This window comes from Somniosus microcephalus, chromosome 22 (genome assembly GCF_052327205.1).
Source record: "Somniosus microcephalus isolate GS21.2 chromosome 22, FLI_Smic_1.0, whole genome shotgun sequence".
NCBI lineage: Eukaryota > Metazoa > Chordata > Chondrichthyes > Squaliformes > Somniosidae > Somniosus > Somniosus microcephalus.
This window is the reverse complement of record NC_141008.1, coordinates 19,949,855-19,976,792: the sequence shown is the minus strand read 5'-3', so window position 1 is coordinate 19,976,792 and position 26,938 is coordinate 19,949,855. Positions and strand designations below refer to the sequence as shown.

Sequence of the window (26,938 nt, the reverse complement as noted above, 5' to 3'; positions counted from 1 at the left end):
CGGAAATGGCGGGGGATAATCCGTTGAATGTGGAGGCTGGTGGGGTGAAAGGTGACAAGGGGAACCCTATCGTGGTTCCGGGAGGGAGGGGCAGGGGTGAGGGCAGAAGTGCGGGAGATAGAACGGACACAGTCGAGGGCCGTGTCAACCATGGTAGAGGGGAATCCTCGGTTGAGGAAAAAGGAAGACATGTCGGAAGCACTGGTGTGGAAGGTGGCATCGCAGCAGATGCGGCGGAGATGGAGAAACTGGGAGAATGGAATAGGGTCCTTACAGGAGGCGGGGTGGGAGGAAGTGTAGTCCAAGTAGCTGTGGGAGTCAGTGGGCTTGTAGTGAATGTTTTTCAATAACCTATCCCCAGAGATGGAGACGGAGAAGTCAAGGAAGGGAAGGGAAGAGTCGGAGATGGACCATGTGAAGGTGAGGGAAGGGTAGAAATTGGAGGCAAAGTGAATGAAATTGTCTAGTTCAGGGCAAGAGCAGGAAATGGCACCGATACAGTCATCAATGTACCGAAAAAAGAGGTGAGGGAGGGAACCTGAGTAGGACTGGAACAAAGAGTGTTCCACATATCCCACGAAAAGGCAGGCCTAGCTAGGACCCATGCGGGTACCCATAGCAACACCTTTGATTTGGAGGAAATGAGTGGAGTCAAAGGAGAAGTTGTTCAATGTGAGAACAAGTTCAGCCAGGCGGAGGAGGGTGGTGGTGGATGGGGACTGCTCGGGCCTCTGTTCAAGGAAGAAGCGGAGTGCCCTCAGGCCATCCTGGTGGGGGATGGAGGTGTAGAGGGATTGTACGTCCATGGTGAAAAGGAAGCGGTTGGGGCCAGGAAACTGTTAAAGTGGCGGAGGGCGTCCAAAGAGTTGCGGATGTAGGTGGGAAGAGACTGGACAAGGGGAGAAAAGACGGAGTCGAGATAGGAAGAGATAAGTTCAGTGGTGCAAGAACAGGCTGAAACTATGGGTCTACCAGGGCAGTCCCGTTTGTGGATCTTGGGAAGGAGGTAGAAGCGGGCTGTGCGGGGTTGGGTAACTATGAGGTTGGTGGCCGCGGGGGGAAGATCTCCAGAGGAGATGAGGTCAGTGACAGTCTTGGAAACGGTGGTTTGATGTTCGGTAGTTGGGGTCATGGTCCAGGTAGGGGTAGGAGGAGGTGTCGGCGAGTTGGCGTTCAGCTTCCGCTAGGTAGAGGTCGGTGCGCCAAACAACAACAGCACCACCCTTGTCAGCAGGTTTAATGACAATGTCAGGGTTGGATCTAAGAGAATGGAGTGCTGCAAGTTCAGAGGGAGGTAGGTTGGAGTGAGTGAGGGGAGCAGAGAAATGGAGACGGCCGATGTCACGGCGGCAGTTAGCGATGAAAAGATCTAGAGAGGGTACGATGCCAGGGGGAGGGGTCCAAGTAGAATGAGAATTCTGAAAGCGGGAGAAAAGGTCAGCCATGCGGGGGGAAGACTCCTGGCCAGAGAAGTGGGCACGGAGATGAAGGCGGTGGAAAAAGAGCTCAACATCGTGCCGAGCTCGAAATTCATTGAGGTGGGAGCGTAAGGGGATGAAGCTCAGGCCTTTGCTGAGGACTGATCGTTCGGGGTCAGAGAGGGGAAGGTCAGAGGGGATAGTGAAGACGTGGCAGGGGGTGAGATTGGGAGAAGTGGGGGGTCAGAGGAAAGTGAAGGAGAAGAAGGTTCTGGAGGAGCGTTGGTGTTCAAGAGTTGATGAAGCTTGCGATCCTTGACATCAGAGAGGAAGAAAACAAATTTTTTGTTGAAGCGTCGGATGAGTCGAAGGATGAAATGGAACTGTGGACCCAGACAGCTTTGAGATAGAGTGCGTTGGTGCTGCTGAACAGAGAGGTCGAGAGTGTTCATGTGGCGCCGCATGGCGTTGAGCGTGGATCTCAAGACATTAGGACTGGTGACCAAATGCGTGGTCAAAGAGGTAAGTTTTAAGCAGCGTCTTAAAGGACGAGAGAGAGGTGCTGAGGTGAGGAGGTGTGGGAGGAATTTCCAGAGCTTAGGGCCGAGACGGCTGGAGGCACGGCTGCCAGTGGTGGGGCGAAGGAAGTGGGGGGATGCCCAAGGGGCCAGAGTTGTAGGAAGGATGAGTTCTCAGAGAGTTGCAGTGCTGGAGAAGGTTACAGTGATAGGGAAGGGTGAGGCCAAGGAGAGATTAGAACATGGCTAAGATTTTTAAAATTGAGATGTTGGTGGTCTGGGAGGCAGGTCAGTGAGCACAGGGGTAATGGGTGAATGGTGCGCGTTAGAGATATGGAGAGCAGAGTTTTGGATGAGCTCATGTTTATGGATGGTGGAAATTGGGAAGACAGCTGGGAGAGAACTGGAATAGTCGGGTTTGCATAGCTGAGAATCCTGTTTACTTTGTTGATCTGCAATGACTGGAAATGGAGAACCTGGGTGCCCCATAAAGGGGAAGCAGTGGCCAGATTCGAAAAGGCCAGACGGAGAGTTTTAAATCTTAAATGAACACCCAGCCTTCAGTCAGTTGCTAAATCCCTCGGTACAATCTGTTCAAGTAAGAGTTTCAAAATGTGTATTGTTACTAGATCATCTCTTGGAAAAATATTATAATTTGTTATTCTTTATTCAGGTCTCCCTTTTGATGCACATTTCCGTATAACCTGCGCGACCTCAAATATTATCTGTTCAATTATCTTTGGAGATCGTTTTGAATATCAAGATAAAAAGTTCTTGGGATTTTTACACATGATTGAAGAAAGTTTTATCTTGGAAGGTGCATTTTGGGGTCAGGTAAGGCAGATTCATTGGACAATGAATGTAGCAGAAGGTGTGGGTATTGTAGGGTTCTGCACATCAGTGTCAGGCTCAAATGATGCAAAGACAAGGTTGGGTTACATTCTTCAACTGTGTAACAGTGAGTTTTGATGAAACACTGGGATGACCTCGAGTTCAGGCGATGAGTGACCTGGAGCGACCTCCAGGTAAGGCGAGCGTCGACTGGAACTAGTTAGATAACGAAATAGGAACAGCAAGCTCACTAGACACATTTAAACATCAACTGAAGAATTTGAATTAGTAACTGTTGCGCTTGCCCAGTGACCTCACCCCTCACAAAGTTGGCAGAGTACAAGAGTACATCTAGACAGCATATGCCGATCAACCGAGACAAGACAAGACAGAGTGATGTGGCCCAGTTCTGTAGAATTGCATGTGATCAGCTGCATGCTCTTTCCTGACTTTTATTTACACAAAGTTTTCCACCAAATTTTCTACCCCACCATCTCCTCTCTGGACTTCTTGCTGGTTCCACAGGCCCTGGTCATCTTTCATTACCTCAGCAAAGTGACCACTCTTCATATGTGAGCTTATACAGTGTAGCATAGATTTTTCCTGGGTGAGAATTGGCTGCACTTACGGTCCGCTCCACCGCACTTCCATCCATGGAATGAACCAATCAGAATTTCAGCCCTAGGTATCTTTGGCAGCTGAACTGAAGCTGAGCACAATATAGATGAAGGTGTATTTGAGGGCATCGGTGAAGGTATAAGGAGGACTTATAAGCAATGGGGTATGTAAGAGAAAGTCTCATCGATGATACAGCTCCAGCTGTTGGCAAATACGCAGTTGTACCTTTAAGCTGGAATTACTCCCCTGTGTTGTCTTCCTGCTCCTAGTGGTTGCCCTCCTTCTCTGGAAGCTCCACATTGATGTCTTATTCGGGGACAGTAGCATAATGGTTATGTTACTGGACTAGTAATCCAAAGGCCCAGACTAATGATCCAGAAACATGAATTCAAACCCTAACACAGCAGCTGGGGAATTTAAATTCACTTCATTAAATAAATCTGGAATAAACCGCTTGTATCAGTAATGGTGACCATGAAACTATTGGATTGTCGTGAAAACCCATCTGGTTCACTAATGTCCTTCAGGAAAGGAAATCTGCCGTCCTTACCCGGTCTGGCCTATATGTGACGCCAGACCCACAGCAATGTGGTTGGCTCTTAATTGCCTCTCTGAAATGGCCAAACAAGTTGTAACACACTGCTACGAAAAACAATAATAAGAATAACACCGGACGGACCACCCGGCATTGACCTAGGATCCGGCTTCAGACATGACAATGGCACACCCACACTCGTTGTCCCTGCAAAGTCCTCCTCTCTAACATCTTGGGACTTGTGCCAAAATTGGGGGAGCTGTCCCACAGACTGACATAGTCATACTCACAGAATCATACCCTTCAGCCAATGCCCCAAACTCCTCCATCACCATCACTGGGTATGTCCTTTCCACCGACAGAACTGACCCACCAGAGGCACTGGTACAGTGGTCCTGTGTGAGCATGGGCAAGGAAACCTCCTGCTGATTACCACCTACCGCCCTCCCTGAATCAGTACTCCTCCATGTTGAACATCACTTGGAAGAAGCACTGAGGGTAGCAAGGGCACAGAATGTCCTCTGGGTGGGGGACTTCAATGTCCATCACCAAGAATGGATCGGTAGCACCACTACTGACCGAGCTGGCCAAGTTCTGAAGGACAGAGCTGCCAGACTGGACCTGCGACGGGTGGTGAGAGAACCAACACGAGGGTAAAACCTACTTGATCACGTCCTCACCAATCTAACTGTCGCAGATGCATCTGTCCATGACAGCATTGGTAGCAGTGACCATTGCACAGTCCTTGTGGAGCCGAAGTCCTATCTTCGCACTGAGGGCACCCTCCATCATGTTGTGTGGCACTACCACTGTGCTAAATGGGATAGATTCAGAACAGATCAAGCAACTCCAAACTGGGCATCCATGAGGCGCTGCGGGCCATCAGCAGCAGCAGAATTGTATTCCACCACAATCTGTAACCTTATGCCCTGGCATATCCCTCACTCAACCAACACCATCAAGTCACCAACACTGGTTCAATGAGGAGTGCAGAAGAGCATGCTGGGAGCAGCACCAGGCATACCTAAAAATGAGGTGCCAACCTGGGGAAGCTGCAACACAGGACTATAAGAAACAGCTGAACACACTGGATACAGAAAAGGCTATGGGCCCCGACAACAGCTCGGCTGCTGTGCTTAAGACTTGTGCTCCAGAACTAGCCGCGCTTCTAGCCAAGCTGTTCCAGTGCAGCTACAACACTGGCATCAACCCAACAATGTGGGAAACTGCCCAGGTATGTCCTGTCCACAAAAAGCAGGACAAATCCAATCCGGCCAATTACCGCCCCATCAGGCTACTCTCAATCATCAGCAAAGTGATGGAAGGTGTCATCGACAGCGCTATCAAGCGGCACTTACTCTCCAATAACCTGCTACTGATGCTCAGTTTGGGTTCTGCCAGGACCTGGCTCCAGCCCTCATTACAGCCTTGGTCCAAACATGGACAAAAGAGCTGAATTCCATAGTTGAGGTGAGAGTGACTGCCCTTGACATCAAGGCAGCATTTGACTGAGTGTGGCATCAAGGAGCCCTAGTAAAACTGAAGTCAATGGGAATCAGGGGGAAAACCCTCCATTGGCTGGAGTCATACCTAGCACAAAGGAAGATGGTTGTGGTGGTTGGAGGTCAATCATCTCAGCCCCAAGGCATCACTGCAGGAGTTCCTCAGGGCAGTGTCCTAGGCCCAACCATTTTCAGCTGCTTCATCAATGACCTTCCCTCCATCATAAGGTCAGAAATGGAGATATTCGCTGATGACACAGTGTTCAGTTCTATTCACAACTCCTCAGATAATGAAGCAGTCCATGCCCGCAGGCAGCAAGACCTGGACGGCATTCAGGCTTTGGCTGATAAGTGGCAAGTAACATTCGCGCCACAAAAGTGCGAGGCAATGACTATCTCCAACCAGCGAGAGTCTAATCAGCTCACCTTGACATTCAATGGCATCACCATCATTGAATGCCCCACCATCAACATCCTGGGGGTCATTATTGACCAGAAACTTAATTGGACCAGCCACATAAATATTGTGGCAACAAGAGCAGGTCAGAGGCTGGGTATTCTGCGGTGAGTGTCTCACCTCCTGACTCCCCAAAGCCTTTGCGCCATCTACAAGGCACCAGTAAGGATTGTGATGGAATACTCTCCACTTGCCTGGATAAGTGCAGCTCCAACAACACTCAAGAAGCTCGACACCATCCAGAACAAAGCAACCCGCTTGATTGGCACCCCATCCACCACCTTAAACATTCACTCCCTCCACCACCGGCGTACCGTGGCTTCAGTGTATACTATCCACCAGATGCACTGCAGCAACTCGCCAAGGCTTCTTCGGCAGCACCTCCCAAACCCGTGACCTCTACCACCTAGAAGGACAAGGGCAGCAGGCGCATGGGAACACCATCACCTCCAAGTTCCCCTCCAAGTCACACACCATCCTGACTTGGAAATATATCGCCGTTCCTTCGTCGTTGCTGGGTCAAAATCCTGGAACTCCCTCCCTAACAGCACTGCGGGAGTATCTTCACCACACTGACTGCAGCGGTTCACGAAGGCGGTTCACCATCACCTTCTCAAGGGCAATTAGGGATGGGCAATAAATGCTGGCCTTGCCAGCGATGCCCGCATCCCAGGAACGAATAAAATAAAAGTTGAGGAGCATGCAGCAGGCTTCATCTGTCTATACATCTGAAGCACTCCTTGAACATTCTTATGGTGTGTTTGATGACGATCTGATGGATGCATGCAGCTCATTATACCTGTGCTCAGCAGGTGTATGCCGCTGTCCTAGAGTTGTCATGAACTTAGGCGCCAGAGGGCAGCCTTGGTCTCCTAGGGAGCCAACCTTGCCTTTTTCTTAGTGGGTCAAGTAAAGTGGGATGGTGGATTAGGTTAAAATAAAGGCATATGACTGCTGCCTGGGGAAAGGGAATTCACCTGCATAATCCTGCCCTGATGGCCACTGCCAAGCTGCACATGGATGGAGTGATTGCCCATGTGGCACCTGAATGCACCACCATTTGTACAGGAGCATATAGCGCCACATGGGTGGCCATTATTACTGCTCTAGACTTTGAGGCTATTTGAAAAAACTGCAACGCCCTCTTTTTTATTGTTCCCAGTTTTCCATTGGGAAAAGTAGTGAAGTTATTAATGCAGGCACTGAAGATATCAGTCACCTACTTGATACATCTTTGGCCTGCAGATTGTCCAACACTTCCAATGCGCTCCAGGCCGGCCTCCCACATTCCACCCACCGTAATCTGGAGGTCATTCAAAACTCTGCTGCCCATGTCCTAACTTGCACCAAGTCCCGTTCACCCATCACCCCTGTGTTCGCTGACCTACATTGGCTCCCAGTCCGGCAAGGACGTGATTTTAAAATTCCCATCCTGGATTTCTAATCCCTCCATGGCCTTGCACCTCCCTATCTCTGTAGCCTCCTCCAGCCCTCCAAGATCTCTGTGCTGCTCCAAATCTGTCCTCTTGCGCATCCCCGATTTTAATCCGAAATGGGCGATGAGCCGGAAGGAAATCTAGCTCACAATCTGTAAAATCGTCAGAAATACTTTATGATCCTGGGAATCATGGGCTTATCCTGGGAATTATGGTGACACTGGGAAAAATATTGGAGTCTATTCTAAGGGCAGTAATTCTACAGCATCGAGAAATACTTTCCTCAGTTTGGTAATTTTAATGGAACAATAGGTGTAATTTATGTCTACTTTTTCACTGAATTTAGAAAATATTAAAATATCCCCCTAATCACAGCAAAGGCAGTCAAGCCAAACCAACACGGATGTCTGAGGATTATGTTTATAAGCAAACTCATTGGAATTCGATGTGGATTAACAGAGATAGTGACTGACACAGTTGATATTATTATTTGCTAAGATACCAGATTTAGATGACGGGGAAATAATTCCTCTTTGTGCTGGGTTCATTGTAAATATAATGGGATGAATGTCTGTGTTCACCATTTTCAGCAGAATCAGAAAAGTGTAAACAAATGCATTTAATTTCAAACCCTGTGTTTGTTGCAGCTGTTGAATGCGTTGCCCTTTATTCGTCACTTCCCCGGTCCACACAATAAGATATTTGAAAATCAAGAGAAAATCATACACTTTATACAGGAAATAATCACCGAGCATAAAGAATTATACAATCCAAATGAGCCCAGGGACTTCATTGATGCTTTCATGGCAGAGAAGGAGAAGGTATGTAATGGATCCTGGAGCATATTACAGGCAGTGTTGTATGTATGTGTTTTAAATCCTCTTTTTGTAATGAGTATTGCCTTCTTAGCAGAGAAGGAGAATGTAATTGGAGCATATTACAGGCAGTATTCTTTGCATTTGTTGTTAGGCCTCCACTTCCCTGTTTTGAAGATATTTTCTGCCTCCTCTGATCCCCCTTTTAACAGCCAGTAGACATTCCCTCCCCATGAGGCCTATTGGTGCTCTTGAACTAGCTATTGGTAGTTACATAGCATCAAACTTTCAAAAGGAATTTGGATATATACTTAGAAAGAAAGAAAATTGCAGGGCTATGGGGAAAGAGTCGGGGAGTGGGGACTATGGATAGCTAGCTGGCTGCGAGATGGAAAGCAGAGAGTCGGGGTAAAGTGTAGCTATACAGTGTGCCCGAAGGTGGGAAGCGGGGTCCCACAAGGATCAGTGCTGGGACCACTGGTCACAATTTAGATTAACGATTTAGACTTTGGAATCAAAAACAGAATTTCTAAATTTACGGATGACACCAAATTTGGAGGGGGGTGGTGGGAGATAGTCAATACCGCGGAGGACTGCAACAAACTACAAGAAGACATTAATAAACTTCCAGAATGGGCATATAATTGGCAAATTAATTTCAACGCAGATAAATGTGAGGTATTACATTTTGGTCAGAAAAATAAGGAGGTCACATATTACTTGGAAAATAAGAATCTAAATGGGGTAGAGGAGTAAAGGGATCTCGGAATACAAATACATAAATCACTAAAAGTAACGACGCAGGTTAATAAGGCCATAAAAAAAGCAAACCAAGCACTAGGGTTTATTTCTAAAGGGATAGAATTGAAAAGTAGTGAAGTTATACTAAACTTGTATCGAACCTTAGTTAGACCACACTTGGAGTACTGCGTACAGTTCTGGTCACCATATTATAAAAGGAAATATAGAGGCACTGGAGAGGGTGTAATTATAACAGAACTGCGAGGTTATACCAATCAGGAAAGGATGAACAGGCTGGGCCTCTTTTCTCTTGAAAAGAGAAGGCTGAGGGGTGACCTAATATAGATCCTTAAAATATTGAAAAGTTTTGATAGAATAGACACAGAAAAATATTTCCACTTGTGGGGAAGAGCAAAACTAGAGGCCATCAACATAAGATAGTCACCAAGAAATCAAATAGGTAATTCAGAATAAACTTCTTTACCCAGTGACTGGTGAGAATGAGGAACTCGCCACAGGGAGTGGAACTCGCTACCACAGGGCGAAGAGAATAGATGCATTTAATGGGAAGCTAGATAAGCGTGCGAGGGAAAAGGGAATAGAGGGTTATGCTAATAGATTTAGATGAGGAAGGATAGGAGGAGGCTCGTGTGGAGCATAAACGTCAGCATGGACTGGCTGGGCCCATGGCCTGTTTCAGTGCTGTACATTCTATGTAATTCGATGTAATTGGAGAGCTCCATCAAAGAGCCGGCACAGGCACGATGGAATGAATGGCCTCCTTCTGTGCTGTAAGATTCTTTAATACTATGATCATCCTGAGGTGACTCCCTTAGCAGTTCCTCCTCTCTCTCTCCCTGTGGAGATGTGTTTGCGCTCCACTCTGAAACCAGGAACTCACCATGTGGGGTAATGCAGGTACAATCACGTCTCCAACCATCCGTGGGTCCGGTTGAAGCATCAAAGTGCCGAACCCTTATATCATCCACATTTATACTTGTGTTCAACACTCTCACATTTTATTTTGTATTTTGTTTTGCTTCCAATTTTCTTCTCTTTTCTTTCCTCCTCTTATGCAGGCAGTGTCTTATCCTTGGACATGGTCCCATGGTTGGCCTCCTCAAAATCGACCACTTTAATCTTATTTTTGGCCCCATCCCTAGTCGTTCTCCCCACTTCTCAGTGTCTGGTGATTTTTGCTTCTGCAAAGCACTTGTGGCTTTAATCCATGAAAGGCACTGTATAAATGCAGTGTTCTGTATACTTTGTTCAAGTGGCCATTTTTTGTAATGATGCTCAGGCTATGGGTGTTACCAGGTTGTTTCACCATGGGGAGGTATCACAGCCAGGGCTGGTCATGTGCTCACTTAATGGACACATAGGGCTGGATTTTCTCAGCCCCGAGGAGGCGGGACCGCTGGGAAAGTTCCAGAATTTGGGTGCAGGTGGCAAACCCGCCTCCAACCCATCTCCATGCCCTCTTGCCAGGAGGCGGGAAGCCGCCCTGCCCCGGGTCCTGTCTCCTTGGAGGCAGGAAGGGATTAAAGCCTATTAACTGCCCGACAACAGGTAGTTAACAGGCAGAAAATAGGATTATCCCCATTTTTCGTTCTGAAGTGTGGGCTTCCCGACCTGGGGGAAACCCATCGAGGTGTAGGAGATGAGTTGCATGCCTGCGGGGGTCGGAGGGGTCTGAAAGTGCGATGTAGAGGTGAGTGATGGATGCAAGTGTGGAGTGGTAAGTATGTAAACTGAGTGCAAAGTGTTAGAAAATGTTAACTTACCTTTGTTTCTACCTGCAGCCTTCAGCTGCTTTGGAGCCGGAGTCCCCAGCATCTCCATTGTAGAGATCAGAGACTGGCTGTTGCATCCTCCGATCCAACAGCCAGCTAATTTCTGCAAAGTAGAAAGGTTTGATGAGCCCTGAACACAAGGACTCATCAAACTACACAGAATGTCAGTGTTTGACAGAGCTGTCAAACGATGACATTTCTTCTTTCAAAAGTTCTTGACAGATGGCACGTCCGACGTTGACGTACTCTGTCACTGACTTCCCCCTAATTGGCCTGCTGAGCCCACCGGGCGGGTTAACAAGGTCAATCAGGGAAAATTCCCGCTGGTTGGCCAGAAGCTGATGGAGGCGGGACTGAGACCTGGCAAGCAGCAGTCGCACCTCCAAAAGCTTCCCATTCAGAAAATCCAGCCCATATAAGGAGGACAGTGAACAGGAGTGATTTTTCTCCTACTTACTTTACTGACGGCAGTTTTTGCCCTGGTTGAGAATAACTAACAGCTTAGCCCAGGTGAACTGGTGTCAGTGTGTCCAGGGGAACTGGAGTCAGAGGCCTAGAAATTCAGTATAGCCACTTTTGGGGCGGTAAAGTCAGGCGGGCGCTAAAGTTAGCGCCCGCCGGAAAGTGGAGGCCACTTTGCCGATATTCAGTAGCTTTGGCCAAGGAGTTTGGGCGAGCGCTGAAACTGGCGTTGCACCCCTATCTTTAGGCGCTAAGCCGGCGGTGCAGAGTGATAACGCCGAGGCCGGGCGCAGCGCAGGTGCGGTCATGTTTTGATTGACAGCAGACACCCTGACGCCGGCCAGCTCTTAAAGGGGGAAGGATCGACTTGGTCTACTGCCATGCCCTGGATAGTGGAGCCCTCCAGCTAGGCCTGAACACTGCTGCTGGACCCAAATAGCGCCTGAAGCCATGCAGAAGGCCCGTGAACGAGCGCAGCGCTTCTCAGAGCATGCTTTGAGGGTGCTGCTTAGGGGTTTGGAGAAGAAAAGAGATATCTTGTGCCCGGACAGTGGCAAGAAGGCTCCCAAGAGGCTGTACAGGAGAGCCTGGAGGGAAATCGCCCAGAGGGTCACAGCCAACAGCGATGTCCCCAGGACTGGTGACCAATGCCGCAAGAAGTTCAACGACCTCACTCGGTTGGTCAGGGTGAGTACCCTTTCCAGTGTCCTCCTCATCCTTGCATGTGCACCTCACATTAGGGGCAAAGGGACCTCAAAGGCCTAATGGCCAGCCCTCCTCCAGCAGCTATGGCACTGGCATGATCATCAGTAGCACTTTCTGCACTTGACACACTGGCCAAGCTATTCGACCATGGGAGGCAGTGCACACAACAACAGGGCACCACACTGGCCAAGCTATTCGACCATGGGAGGCAGTGCACACAACAACAGGGCACCACACTGTACTTAGAGGCCGTCCTTTCTCTTGCAGGCCAAGCTGGCGCAGAATCTGAAGAGCCGGACTGTCACCGGGGGAGGCCGTGTCCAGTTCCAGGAGCTCAGTGACCTGGAGGAGCGCGTGGCTCGACTCATGCGTGCCCGGGAGATTGGCCCCGTTGCTATTGGAGATGCCGACCCTGTGCTGGGCCCCAATGGTAAGGACATGACCGTTTGGACCTCTCTCGTTCCCCTTGCGCTTCAGATCTACATCCTTTGCCACTGTCCCACCAATGCGCATAATGCCACCACTCATGCCTCCCTCGCTGATGCCCTGTCCTCACTCTAAAGCTACTCTTGCGCCTTCCTGCTTTCAGCTGGTGAGGAGGAGGTCCCTGAAGCTGCGAGTGTCAGTCCCTCGGAAGAGGAGGACGACGAGGACCAAGAGGAAGGCGGCACATCGGGGGAACCCTCATCCGCGCCAGGGGATGGCAATGGAGGGGACACGTCTTGCCTGGAGGAGAGCCAGGGGGAAGTGTTGCAGGGGGGTGTAGCTCCTGTGCCCAGTGGCGTCCAGCCACGCGGGAAGGGTCGGGCAGCACGGCTGCCTTCTCCCCAGAGGGGGGAAGTGTTGCAGGGGAGGGCAGTTGCTGGGCCCAGTGGCGTCCAGCCACGCGGGAAGGGTCGGGCAGCACGGCTGCCTTCTCCCCAGAGGGGGGAAGTGTTGCAGGGGAGGGCAGTTGTTAGGCCCAGTGGCGTCCAGCCACGCGGGAAGGGTCGGGCAGCACGGCTGCCTTCTCCCCAGAGGGGGGAAGTGTTGCAGGGGAGGGCAGTTGCTGGGCCCAGTGGCGTCCAGCCACGCGGGAAGGGTCGGCCAGCTCGGCGGCCTTCTCCCCAGAGGGAGAGTCCGGCCTCCAGTCCGGAGACGGTCCTCGCCCAGGAGGTGCGCCTCCTTGATCAAATGTCCGTGGATTCGGAGCGGCGCCACACCGAGTTCATGGGGGTTGTGGGACAGTTGCCTCAGGCCATTGAGTCCCTGGCTCATAGTGTGGCCGATTTCGGGGACTCACAGGCCAGGGGTGTCGAACAACTCGCGGCAGCACAGGACGCGAGTCGAGAGTTCATGAGTGGTGCCGTGCAGACACTGGCTGGTCTGATGCGGGCACAGACCAGGGCAGTACGGGCACTCACTTCTGCCACACTCGCTGTGTCACGCACGCATCGCCAGGGCACCCGCCGCGCTGCTGCAGCACAGCGGTCTGGCCTTCACCAGATTGCTGCGCTTGCTGCAGTGCCAGCCCGGCCGAGTGCCAGTGTCTCTGGCGACCAGCGAGCGCCTGCCATCAGCCAGCTTGCCCCCATTGCTGCAGCCGCCACTGCCACTCCCCCAGCAAAGCTGCGACGAGCTGCTGGAGAGACTGATGCTGCCCAGCCACAGCTGCAGCAGTCAGCAGCCGGCCCCTCCAGGGCCGGACCTCGTCTAGGCCGACCCCCAAAGGCATCTGCCGTCACGCTTTGTGCCCCTCAGGAGCCTTCCCCCAGCCTTGCAACACCCACAGGGCCCAGGTTGAGGCGGAGCAGCAGGTCGGGCAGGGGCCGGAGAAGCCTGCACAAGGACTCGCCCTCTCGGCACACCAAGTAGAGTGTGCTGCCAAATGTTTTTTTATATGGGGGTGTTTGTGTTCTGTATGGGGGGGGTTTATTTTGGTAAGGCCGAAGATGATGGCAAATGTTTTTTTAGATGGGGGGTGTTTGTGTTCTGTATGGGGGGGGTTTGTCTTGGTAAGGCCGAGGATGAAGGCCAATTGGATGGACAAGTTTTGTTATTGCTCCCCAGGTTGTGGGAGTGAGATATGTTTTTGACTGTTTTTTGGGGGTCTTGTCTGTTTTTGTGTTTCATGTGGGAAGGGCCCTGAGTTTGTTAAATGAAGCTTTTTATTTATTCAGCTTGTCCATGTGTCATGTTTCAAGTGGTTGTTGCGTTAACCGGCTGAGGGCTTGCGGAGCGGCTGCATTTTGGTGCGTTCATTGCCACAAGCCATTCCCTGACAGGGGGCCTAGAAGTGTCGTTCAATAAGCCGCCGGCGGACGGCCCTTGGATCTTGTGGCTCCCTCCTGGGCTGGTACTCCTCCTCCTCCTCCTCCTCCTCCTCATGCTCCTCCTGCTCCTCCTCCTGAGGTGGTGGTCCAACGTGAGGTGGCAGTGCCTGAGTCCTGCGGATAGCCAGGTTGTGCAGCATGCAGCAAACGACGACGAACTGGGAGACTCTATCCGGCGAATACTGTAGAGATCCGCCGGAACGATCCAGGCAGCGGAACCGTTGCTTGAGGACGCCAATCGTTTGCTCTATGATGTTCCTTGTGGCTTGATGGCTTTCGTTGTATGCCTCCTCAGCAGGGGTCCTGGGCGCGCGGAGCGGGGTCATGAGCCATGTACACAAAGGGTAGCCCTTGTCCCCGATAAGCCATCCCCTTTGGGGAGGCTGTGCCTGGAACATGTCAGCCACAGTAGTCTGGCGCAGGATAAATGCATCGTGGCTGCTTCCTGGAAAGCGGGCATTGACAGCTAGGATGCGCTGCCTGTGGTCACACACCAGCTGTACATTGAGGGAATGGTAGCCCTTCCGGTTGCGGTAATCCTCGGCATTGTCGATAGGTGCCCGCATAGCCACATGCGTGCAGTCAATGGCGCCCTGCACCATGGGGAAGTCGGCGATCCTGGCAAATCCGACTGCACGCTGCTCCTGCCTCTCTAGGGTCATGGGGAAGGAGATGAATTGGTGTCTCCTTGCGAAAAGGGCATCGGTGACCTGCCGGATGCAGCGATGCACGGCGAACTGGGAGATGTTCGCTATGTCCCCAGCAGCGGCTTGGAAGGAGCCGCTTGCATAAAAGTTCAGAGCCACCGTGACCTTCACTTCCACCGACAGAGACGTCCTGCACATCAGCTGTGGACGCAGATCTCTGTGAAGCAGCTGGCAGATCTCTGCAACCACCTCCCTTCTGAAGCGCAGCCTCTTCACACAATGCGCGGCAGTCATGGTGAGATAGGACACCTGCTGCCGGTATTCCCTGAGTGGGTAAGGCCTACGTTGCAGACGCCTGATGGCCCCTCTGCATCTAGGCATGGCTGCCCCTCTCACACAGCGTCTGCGAGCCCTTCGCACATAATGCTGGAACTGAGGGTTGGAACCCCATGCAGCCCCCATAATATACTTGCAAACAGTCAAATCACAATGAGTCAAATTTCCAAGCTCTGGCCAGGAGCCAAAAATACCTCTCCTATGTTGTCCCAAATCAGTAAGGTCTGTTCCTTGGTCTCTGTCCAGAAATCCAAAGCACTAAAGTCATTGCAGCAAAATGGCTGGCCTTTATACCTCAGTCTAAGTGCTCTTTAATTAGCGCTCCCCGAGGCCCGCAGGGCCTCTGCTGCATTCCACTTCACAGTTCTAAGCAGCGCCACGCCCACATTGGGCGGGCGCCACTGAAGTTCCGCTTTGGGGCGCACAAACGGCGTTGCACGACGAAATGACGTCATAAGGTGCGCGCGCAGCTGAGCGCATGCAAACACTTTGCGCCGGCGCAAAATGTCAACTGAAGTTGGGCGTAGGCGCAGATCGCTCTGCGCCCGGGCGCAAAGTGCCTAGCGCTCGAAATCTACACCTCTTATGGCGCTAACGGCTGGCGAACGCAACTGAATTTCTAGGCCAGTGTGTCCAGGGGAACTGGAGTCAGTGTGTCCAGGGGAACTGGAGTCAGTGTGTCCAGGGGAACTGGAGTCAGTGTGTCATGGGGAGCTGGAGTCAGTGTGTCCAGGGGAACTGGAGTCAGTGTGTCCAGGGGAACTGGAGTCTGTGTGTCCAGGGGAACTGGAGTCAGTGTGTCCAGGGGAACTGGAGTCTGTGTGTCCAGGGGAACTGGAGTCAGTGTGTCCAGGGGAACTGGAGTCAGTGTGTCATGGGGAACTGGAGTCAGTGTGTCCAGGGGAACTGGAGTCAGTGTGTCCAGGGGAACTGGAGTCTGTGTGTCCAGGGGAACTGGAGTCAGTGTGTCCAGGGGAACTGGAGTCAGTGTGTCATGGGAACTGGAGTCAGTGTGTCCAGGGGAACTGGAGTCATTGTGTCCAGGGGAACTGGAGACAGTGTGTCCAGGGGAACTGGTGTCAGTGTGTCCAGGGAACAGGTGTCAGTGTGTCCAGGGGAACTGGAGTCAGTGTGTCCAGGGGAACTGGAGTCAGTGTGTCCAGGGGAACTGGAGTCAGTGTGTCCAGCGGAACTGGAGTCAGTGTGTCCAGGGGAACTGGAGTCAGTGTGTCCAGGGGAACTGGAGTCAGTGTGTGTAGGGGAACTGGAGTCAGTGTGTCCAGGGGAACTGGAGTCAGTGTGTCCAGGGGAACTGGAGTCAGTGTGTCCAGGGCAACTGGAGACAGTGTGTCCAGGGGAACTGGAGTCAGTGTGTCCAGGGGAACTGGTGTCAGTGTGTCCAGGGGAACTGGAGTCAGTGTGTCCAGGGGAACTGGTGTCAGTGTGTCCAGGGGAACTGGAGTCAGTGTGTCCAGGGGAACTGGAGTCAGTGTGTCCAGGGGAACTGGATTCAGTGTGTCCAGGGGAACTGGAGTCAGTGTGTCCAGGGGAACTGGAGTGAGTGTGTCCAGGGGAACTGGAGTCAATGTGTCCAGGGGAACTGGAGTCAATGTGTCCAGGGGAACTGGAGTCAGTGTGTCCAGGTGAACTGGTGTCAGTTTGTCCTGGGAAACTGGAGTCAGTGTGTCCAGGGGAACTGGTGTCAGTGTGTCCAGGGGAACTGGTGTCAGTGTGTCCAGGGGAACTGGAGTCAGTGTGTCCAGGGGAACTGGAGTCAGTGTGTCCAGGGGAACTGGAGTCAATGTGTCCTGGGGAACTGGAGTGAGTGTGTCCAGGGGAACTGGAGTCAGTGTGTCCAGGGGAACTGGTGTCAGTGTGTCCAGGGGAACTGGAATCAGTGTATCCAGGGGAACTGGAGTCAGTGTGTCCAGGGGAACTGGAGTCAGTGTGTCCAGGGGAACTGGAGTCAGTGTGTCCAGAGGAACTGGAGTCAGTGTGTCTGGAGGAACTGGAGTCAGTGTGTCCAGGGGAACTGGAGGCAGTGTGTCCAGTGGAACTGGAGTCAATGTGTCCAGGGGAACTGTAGTCAGTGTGTCCAGAGGAACTGGAGTCAGTTTGTCTAGAGGAACTGGAGTCAGTGTGTCCAGGGGAACTGGAGTCAGTGTGTCCAGGGGAACTGGAGTCAGTGTGTCCAGGGGAACTGGAGTCAGTGTGTCCAGGGGAACTGGAGTCAGTGTGTCCAGGGGAACTGGAGTCAGTGTGTCCAGGGGAACTGGAGTCAGTGTGTCCAGGGGAACTGGAGTCAGTGTGTCCAGGGGAACTGGAGTCAGTGTGTCCAGGGGAACTGGAGTCAGTGTGTCCAGGGGAACTGGAGTCAGTGTGTCCAGGGCACAAGCATGATTGGCCAAATGGCCTCTGTCTGTCTCTCTGTTCTGTCTCATTCTATGATTCTATCTATGATTCCATATATTATCACGGATTTCTTTTTTTAACTGATTTTAGATGAAGCACGATCCCAAGACAAGTTTCCTGGAATCCAATTTGACAAGGACGATTATTGACCTCTTTGTCGCAGGTACAGAGACCACCTCCACCACCCTGCGCTGGGCCCTGCTCTTCATGGTGCTACATCCAGAGCTTCAGTGTAAGTATAGATAGGCTTCCTATACCTGGCTGGGTGATAGATGCCGTTATGGACTGTGGAAGAGGGGAGGCGGAAGATGTCATTGTGAACTAAGATGGAGGGGTCAAATGCGGGCGAGCAAAGAAGATTACTGGAATGACTTGTAGGAGGAGGAAAAGTTCATTTGGAAGTAAGGTTACAAATTGTTCATTTTCTGCCTACAGCCCTGAATGGAATGATCCTATATTCAGTAAGACAGGTTTTGAATCCTCTATTTGCTATTCCCTAAAACAGATGATCTGATCACTTATCTCATTGATGTTTGTGGGATCTTGCTGTGCAGGAATGTGCTGCAGTACTTCCTGCTGTGATTACACTTCAAAAAAGTACCTTATTGGCTGTGAAACTCTTTGGGACATCTCGAGGTTGTGAAAGGTGCTATATAAATGCAAGTTCTTTCTTTCAACTGATCCTCAGGAGTTGTTCTGTTTTTGCTTCTGCAGCTAAAGTCCATGAAGAGATTGAGAGAGTAGTTGGGAAGGAGAGAAAGCCAATGTTGGAAGACCGTGAGAACATGCCGTACACTAATGCTGTTATCCATGAAATCCAACGCTTTGGAAATATTGTTCCAATTTCACTTCCTCATCAAACATACAGAGATACGGAGGTGATGGGATTCACAATCCCTAAGGTACAGTCTGGAATTAATCTTGGATATGCAGCCCCCCACCACTCCACCCCCAAGACCTGTCTGTCTCTGAAAGCACAACTCCTACTCAATTATAATTGTGGATTTTCTCAAGGCGTTCACTGCTGTAGTGAGCCCTCATTATTAGGAAATATGAAGATTCTAGTTAACAGATCTGCTCCCTATATCTTAAAGAGCCGAGTTTCTCTAAAACAGATACCATTGATATGTTAGATGTGCCTGTAAGTCAGTCAGTGAGCAGCTCCTGACAGGAGGAGGCCTCTGTTGTTTTTTCTTATACTACAGTAGTAGATCTCCCATGGCATTGCTGATGGACTGCAGGGAACAGGTAGATGTGGTGATGAACAGAGGTTTCTCGGTGTATGGCGGGGGGGAGGGGGTGGGAGTAGTTTAGATGCCATTTGTCTGTGATGGGGAGACAAGCATCTGGGACTAGTTACGAGTTATGGTCCTCAATCTAGAGGGAACGGTCAGAATACAAGGTAACAAGTGGTGGGCTCCTCCTTATTGCTCTGACGGTCTATTACAAATATATTCTTGGCTAATGCGTGTCTTTAAATGACTTATAGGGAACAATGATCTATCCAAACATTTCCTCCGCCTTGTTTGATGAAAACTTTTGGTCGACTCCACACCAGTTTAATCCAGGTCACTTCCTTAACTCGGAGGGGAAGTTTGTGAAACCAGACGCCTTCCTCCCATTCTCCGCAGGTGATGTAGAATTCAAGGGATTTTTACATGTATCAAAATATGTAGCTGTGAATTAATGGAGGTCTCACCACATCTCTGTGTAGAAGTGGGGGTCTTAGTCTGCTCCTGGACCTCAAAGAGGATGTATAAAATTCCATAAGTTAAGATCTAAATTTGTCAGCTCTCAAAGCCCCTTATGTTTAACCCAGTTTCTAAAGAGTACATTTTATATTAATTGAATAAAATTAAATAGAATAACATTTACTTAACTTTGAACAAGGTTGGAAGTGACTGTGATTCTGTGAGAGATTACGATGTGGTTGGACGCTGCCAGAACGGTCATGGAATTTAAGACTGTGTGAGAAACCAGTTGCGGTTCGATGAGTGCGACCCCGCAGTGACCCTCCGACCTCTCTCCCGCAGGCACTAACTACTCTCGCTCCTCACCCTGCAGGTCATCGCGTGTGCTTGGGGGAGCAGCTGGCAAAGACCGAACTCTTCCTGTTCTTCACATCCATGCTCCAACATTTCACATTCCTTCTCCCGGAAAACGAGCCAAGACCAAGCTGCACGGAAGCCAAATATGGAATTACCCTTAATCCACTTCCTTATCGACTGTGTGTTAAACTCAGATAAGATGTATGGGGGATGCCCAGCAGAGACGAGGAGAGTTGCATCTTCTCCATTTTGAAACTGATCCACTCACTAATTTTTTTTCTGTCCTCTTAAGTATGAAATCCTAACGTTATGGAGTGTCGCATTTTGTTATGGAGTGTAGCTTTCACAGGAACATGCCTAGTGGTGCACTGGAGCACGGCTCCCTTGCTTCTGGGATCTAAATTCTGATCTAGCCAAGACCATCTGGCAGAGAGGCGAGATTAGAGTCTCCTCCTCCTGTTAATGGTTAAGCATCTTTTGTGAAATTGGTCACCTGAGCCCATTGAAATCACAGTGGGCAAGAGTTTTCAGCAAAAGTTGCACAGATATTCTGCACTGATTGGTTGCTACGCAACAGTGAGGGTGAAGTTGGTCTTCAGCAATAGTGCAAAACACGCAATAGCCAATCAGAAGCAGGAATTACTCCCCGTCTGATTTCTCCTTCTGGTGATTCACAATCGTCCCTTTTGCTCTAATATCAAAGGCCATTAGAGCAAAAGCGATTGAGCAACTGCTCAGGTCTGTTGGAATGCTCACCATTTCTTCTCAGTCTTTCTGTCAATGTCTTCATTAATTTACAGATTTAAACTTACACCAACAGGACAGATCTAATTTTACCAATTGTTTATCTAGTTAATTATCAAAAAAGAAAATTGTTTAAATCCTTTTGCGTATTGTTTAGTTTGGGCCAGTTATTCTGAATGTCATGTAAATCTGTGTATCGCTTGGTACAGTTTGTTTAATGGGTGTAGTATGTGCAGCCCTAAAGGTGTAATGGATCGGTGCACCAACATTGTAATGATGTCTCCAACATGTATCTTAAATAAAAATAGAAAATACTGGAAACACAAAGCAGATCTATCAGCGTCTAAACTTTCAAAGTTCAACCCATAACATGCTCAAATTGTAGCTTTGCTCAGAACAAATTTAATTACAAACACATTACAGAACGGAATGCCGTGTGTACCATCTACAAGATGCACTGCAGCAACTCGCCAAGGCTACTTCGGCAGCACCTCCCAAACCCGCGACTTCTTCCACCTATGTAAGAAGTCACACAACACCAGGTTATAGTCCAACAGTTTTATTTGAAATCACAAGCTTTCGGAGCACTGCTGCTTCATCAGGCGAAATGGAGAGATGCATAAAGACACAGCTTATATAGTCAGAGAATAATGCCAGGTGATTACAGGTAATCTTTCTAACTGTCATTTATCACACCTCGGCAGAGAGATAATCACAGCAATCAAAGGTGTGAATGGTGTCCAAACAGGTTAGTCAGGAAAACATTACATCAAAGAACAATGAGGTGGGGTCACAAGGGGTCAAATGTTGCAGATGCTGGGGTCTGTATGAAAAACAAAAAACAGACAAAAAAACATTTTTTTGCTGGAAATCACAGCAGGTCCGGCCGCATCTGTGTAGAGCGAACAAGCCAACGATTTGGGTGGAGATAAGGAATAATAAGGGGAAAAAGTCACTAGTGGGCATAGTCTATCGGCCTCCTAACAGTTGCAACTCTGTTGGTCGGAGTATAAATCAGGAAATAGTTGGGGCTTGTAATAAGGGGACAGCTATGATCATGAGGGCTTTTAACTTTCATATTGACTGGACAAATCAAATTGGGCGTGGCAGCCTTGAGGAAGAGTTCATAGAGTGCATTAGGGATGGGTTCCTTGAGCAGTATGCAACTGAACCAACCAGGGGGCAGGCACTCTTAGATCTGGTCCTGTGTAATGAGACAGAGTTAATAAAAGATGTCCTAGTAAAGGATCCCCTTGGAATAAGTGACCATAACATGGTTGAATTCCAAATTCAGTTGGAGGGTGAGAGAGTTGGATCTCAAACCAGCGTACTGAGCTTAAATAAAGGAAACTATGAAGGTATGAGAGTAGAATTGACTAAAGTGGACTGGGAAAATAGATTAAAGTGTAGGATGGTACAAGAGCAGTGGTTTACATTCAAGGAGATATTTCACAACTTTCAAGATAAATATATTCCACTGAGGAAAAAGGGGAGTAAAAGAAAAGATAGCCATCCGTGGCTTAGTAATGTACTAAAGGATAGTATCCAACTGAAAACAAGGGCATATAAAGTAGCCAAATCTAGTGGGAGGATAGAAGATTGGGAAGCATTTAAAAGCCAGCAAACAATAACTAAAAGAGTAATTAAGAAAGGGAAGATAGATTATGAAAGTAAACTAGCAAAAAATGTAAAAACGGATAGCAAAAGTTTCTACAGTTAATTAAAAAGAAAAAAGGTGGCTAAAGTGAACGTTGGTCCCTTAGAGGATGAGACCGGGAAATTAGTGGTGGGGAACATGGAGATGGCAGAAACGCTGAACCAATATTTTGTATCAGTCTTTACAGTAGAGGACACTAAAAATATCCCAACACTGGACAAACAGGGGGCTATGGGGGGGGGGAGGAGCTAAACACAATTAAAATCACTAAGAAGGTGGTACTCAGTATAATAATAGGACTTAAGGCGGATAAATCCCCCAGACCTGATGGCTTACATCCTACGGTCTTGAGAGAAGTAGCATTCGCGATTGTGGATGCATTGGTGATTATTTTCCAAAACTCCCTGGACTCAGGAAAGGTCCCAGCAGATTGGAAAACTGCTAATGTAATGCCCTTATTTAAGAAGGGAAGTAGACAAAAGGCTGGAAACTATAGACCAGTTAGCCTAACATCTGTGGTTGGTAAAATGTTGGAGTCCATTATTAAGGAAACAGTAACAGGGCATTTGGATAAACATAATTTAATAGGACAGTCAGCATGGTTTTGTGAAGGGGAAGTCATATTTGACAAATTTGCTCGAATTTTTTGAGGACGTATCATACAGGGTGGATAAGGGGGAACCAGTGGATGTGGTGTATTTGGACTTCCAAAAGGCATTTGACAAGGTGCCACACAAAAGATTACCGATCAAGATAAAAAATCACGGGATTGGGGGTAATATACTGGCATGGGTGGAAGATTGGCTATCTAACAGAAAACAAAGAGTTGGGATAAATGGTTGGTTCTCGGGCTGGCAATCAGTAACTAGTGGTGTTCCGCAGGGGTCGGTGCTGGGACCCCAACTCTTTACAATCTATATTAACAATTTGGAGGAAGGGACCGAGTGCAACGTATCCAAGTTTGCCGACGATACAAAGATAGGAGGGAAAGCAGTGAGTGAGGAGGACATAAAAAACCTGCAAAAGGACATAGACAGGCTAAGTGAGTGGGCAGAGACTTGGCAGATGAAATATAATACTGGAAAGTGTGAGGTTATGCACTTTGGCAGAAAAAATCAAAGAGCAAGTTATTATCTAAATGGAGAAAAGCTGCAAAGTGCTACTGTACAAAGGGATCTGGGGGTCCTGGTGCATGAAACACAAAAAGTTAGTATGCAGATGCAGCAGGTGATCAGGAAGGCCAATGGAATCTTGGCTTTTATTGCAAGGGGGATGGAGCATAAAAACAGGGAGGTCTTGCTGCAGTTATACAGGGTATTGGTGAGGCCACACCTGGAATACTGTGTGCAGTTTTGGTTTCCATATTTAAGAAAAGATATACTTGCTCTCAAGGCAGTTCAGAGAAGGTTCACTCGGTTGATTCCGGAGATGAGGGGGTTGACGTATGAGGAAAGGTTAAGTAGGTTGGGCCTCTACTCATTGGAGTTCAGAAGAATGAGAGGCGATCTTATCGAAACATATAAGATTGTGAGGGGGCTTGATCGGGTGGATTCGGTGAGGATGTTTCCACTGATGGGTGAGACTAGAATTAGGGGGCATAATCTTAGAATAAGGGGCTGCCATTTCAAAACTGAGATGAGGAGAAACTTCTTCACTCAGAGGGTAGTAAATCTATGGAATTTGCTACCCCAGAGAGCTGTGGAAGCTGCGACATTAAATAAATTTAAAACGGAGATAGACAGTTACCTAGCAGATAAGGGAATTAGGGGTTACGGGGAGCGGGCAGGGAAGTGGAGGTGAGTCTAGGTTCAGATCAGCCATGATTCTATTGAATGGCGGAGCAGGCCCGAGGGGCCGTATGGCCTACTCCTGCTCCTACTTCTTATGTTCTTATGTTCTTATCTCAGTATCTTATTCTCTTCAACAGGAAACCCTTCTGGGCCCTCTCCCCAAGGCCCTCCACCCTCACCTCAGACACTAAGCTTATCAAGTTCTTTGTTGCCAAGATCAAAACTATTGGCGTAGCTTTTTTTGCTGAATCCACTCCTTCTCTTTGCCCCCAGGCCCCAGTCCTGCCCCAGTCTTCCACCCACCCTGGCCTGAACCTCAATTTTATGAAGATGCTCCTTCATCTCCCACCCATGCTCCCCAAGCTTATTTCATCAGTGAGATCCTCCCCCTGGCTCCCTAATTGCCCTTCCCACCCAACTCATGACCACTCAACTCCCCTTCCTGACCCCAGGCTAACTGACATTATCAGCAGTTCTCTCCCTTTGGGCACTATTCCCCCTCCCCTTCAAAACTGTCATCATCATCCCCTGCTCAAAATACCCAGCTTTCACCTTCCATTCTTACTTTTTTATCTAAGGTCTTTGAATGTGCCATTGCCTCCCAGCTTTGTGCCCATCTCTCCTGTTTGATCCCGTCCAATCTGGCTTCCGCCAAGTGCACAGCGCTAAAATGGTGCTAACCATGATCTCAAATTACATCCTTAGTGACGGTAAATTACGTTTTTAAACGCGGCCCAATTGCGCTGATTCATGGCAAATTCTACGTCCGGCGGTATGCAAATGAATTTGAGCGGAATCTCGAGAGGAAAAACACTTTTCAAAACTAGCGCAATTTTGGGCACACTTTAAGCCCGTTTCTCCTATATAAGTACGAGTTGTTTTTGTTGTTGTTGATTGCGTCCAAAGCGGAAACTGACCAGGTTGTTGGTCATCACTCCTAATATCTCCTTCTTTTGCTCACCGTCCATTTATATCTGATTACGCCTCTGTGATGCACTTTGGGGTGTTTATCTACAGTAGAGGCGCTATATCAATGCAATTTGTTGTTGTTGGTCAGCTTTTGCTAGTTTTATAGCTTGGCATGTATGTAGTATTATAGTCATAATAGGGATTTCTGAGCTACATGATGTGTGAGTTAAAACTGCAAAACCAAATCACGGGGTAATAGAACTCATTGAATTTCTGCTACTCTAAGATCGTTTCTAGAAAGACAGAAGTTTACAGCACAGAAGGAGGCCCTTTGAGTCTGTGCCAGCTCTTTGCGAGAACATTCCAAAGTATTCCCATTGTCCTGCTCTCTCTCTCTCTATAGCCTTCAGCTTCAACAAAGTTTCCAAATCTTCTGTTTTATTAATCTGGCTGTGAAAAAGAAAAAAGGGTTAATGAAGATTGAAAAAAGTGCAAAGGAGAGATTGAACTTTAACAAGTAAGTTTTCTTTTTATAGTTATATACAAAGACTGGGTCAGTAAACAAAGTCACATGGTGCTGGAATAAAGTGTTGAGTATTGCACAAGAGTGGATGGCCACTGCCAGTAAACGCTCGACAGCAGCTCTTGCTCACGTTCAGCTGACAGACTGGGCGGGATTTGTTCTCTGCTCGTTGACTGCTGGACAAGTGTTTGCCTCTCTGGGAAACATGGAGCTCATGGTTTTCTCTGAGTTCCTGCACACAGTATTTGACAGATTCACCGTGCTGGCCGTGTTCTGCACTGTGTTTGCCCTGGTCTTTGACTTCATGAAGAGATGGAAGAAGTGTCAGAACTACCCTCCCGGGCCCTGGGGTTTGCCTTTCATTGGGAACATTCTTCAGGTAGACTTGAGCAACCCTCACCTGTCATTTGCAAAGGTAAACTACAAGCAGTGAGATGACAGAGAGTGAATGGGGCTGGCTGAAGGTGAGGGGCCTCATTGTGTGGAGCACATTTAACCCACTCAGTTTTTCTTTCCTTCTGTTGATGAGTTGCTTTTTCATCTGTTTTCCTCCATTTCCGTCTGATTAATTATGTCTCACTTTCACTTTTTTCCAATTTTATATACTTATCCTTTTTATTGACCATTGCTTTCTTTATGTCCTTCTTTCTTTAATGGAGTCAAGTATAACTTTTGTGTTTGGTCCTGAAATTCCGTTCCCTACGGGTGTGTACGCGATGTGTGTACCTGTAGGGCCAACGGAAGTGCCGGTTTTACGCATGCGCTGGAAACAGGACCTCCCGTTCAAGGTGAAAGGTCTGCACAGGTCAAACGCCTGCGCCGGAGAGGCAGCGTGTTCGGCTGCAACTTCCGTTTTTTTCAGCAGTGCTTCAGCCCAGTTAAATCTGAAACAGCTGGGCCTGGAAAGGCAGGCTCAAGGCTCACGGCTCAAGGCCTGCTTTTAACAAGATAAGAGCTGAAGAAAGTAAAAGTAAAACATTTTTTCCACAGATTTATCATTTTAAAATACTTTAAAGAAAGGTAAGTTTATTTTTACCTTCGTTAAAAACTTTAATTATTTTTTCAAAAATTTAAATTTTTGTTTAAAATAAATAATTTATGTAATTTATAGTCATTTTAAAAATGTGATGTTTTTTAAAAATTTATTTGAAGTTTTACTTATGTTTTGGGGCTGATCTCTATTCATAGATTTGACAGATGATCTGGGCTAAAATATACAGTTGAAAAGATAGAGAAGTGAGAGTTCACTAAACTGCTGGTTTGTTATAACCCTGTTTGGATGCCAGTCAATGAGCTCGATTAATCTGTAACTTCCACATTAGTAAACAATGAGACAATTCAGGAACCATCAAAATAAACAAGAGCAAATAAACTTTCTACATCTAGTGTTGTCAAGCACGAAATGTGAGGTTAATGTTTTGGACTGTTTAACAATTGTATTTTAAAATCTATTTTATGCAACAACAACTTTCTTTCTCTTCTCTCTGCATCTGTTTCATCTTTTTCATTACTTCTTTCTATTCATTTCATAGAATAATAGACATTACAGTAGAGTAGGAGGCCAATCGGCCCATCGTACCTTGTGTTGGTGTGAGCTTTGTAACTGGAGCTATCTATTCTAATCCCAGTTTCCCACCATTTCCATAATATCGTTTGATATTCTTCCTTTTCAATACCCAAATCCCTTTTAAATGTTGTTAATAGTACCTGCCTCATTTGTGATCAGACA

The 26,938-nt window shown here is 48.4% G+C and overlaps 2 protein-coding genes across 4 annotated transcripts in view; both read left to right on the top strand.

Moving 5' to 3' along the window:
- The window catches only part of LOC147102085 (cytochrome P450 2D15-like), a 62,336-nt gene extending 41,679 nt beyond the window's left edge, over positions 1–20,657 (top strand). For both annotated transcript variants that reach the window (XM_085964263.1, XM_085964262.1), the window contains exons 4-9: positions 2,610–2,770; positions 7,963–8,136; positions 17,629–17,770; positions 18,253–18,440; positions 19,028–19,169; positions 19,603–20,657. In XM_085964263.1, the coding sequence (XP_085820389.1) occupies positions 2,610–2,770; positions 7,963–8,136; positions 17,629–17,770; positions 18,253–18,440; positions 19,028–19,169; positions 19,603–19,784 (989 nt within the window). In that variant the 3' untranslated portion in view covers positions 19,785–20,657. The remainder of the gene's footprint in view (positions 1–2,609; positions 2,771–7,962; positions 8,137–17,628; positions 17,771–18,252; positions 18,441–19,027; positions 19,170–19,602) is intronic.
- Positions 20,658–25,314: 4,657 nt separating this feature from the next.
- LOC147102084 (cytochrome P450 2D15-like) overlaps positions 25,315–26,938 on the top strand; it is a 46,271-nt gene continuing 44,647 nt past the window's right edge. Inside the window, exon 1 of one of the 2 annotated variants that reach the window (XM_085964248.1) lies at positions 25,315–25,624. In XM_085964248.1, coding sequence (XP_085820374.1) covers positions 25,415–25,624 — 210 coding nt within the window. In that variant the 5' untranslated portion in view covers positions 25,315–25,414. Of the gene's footprint in view, positions 25,674–26,938 lie in introns of both variants that reach the window. The other variant, XM_085964249.1, reaches the window with a different exon arrangement.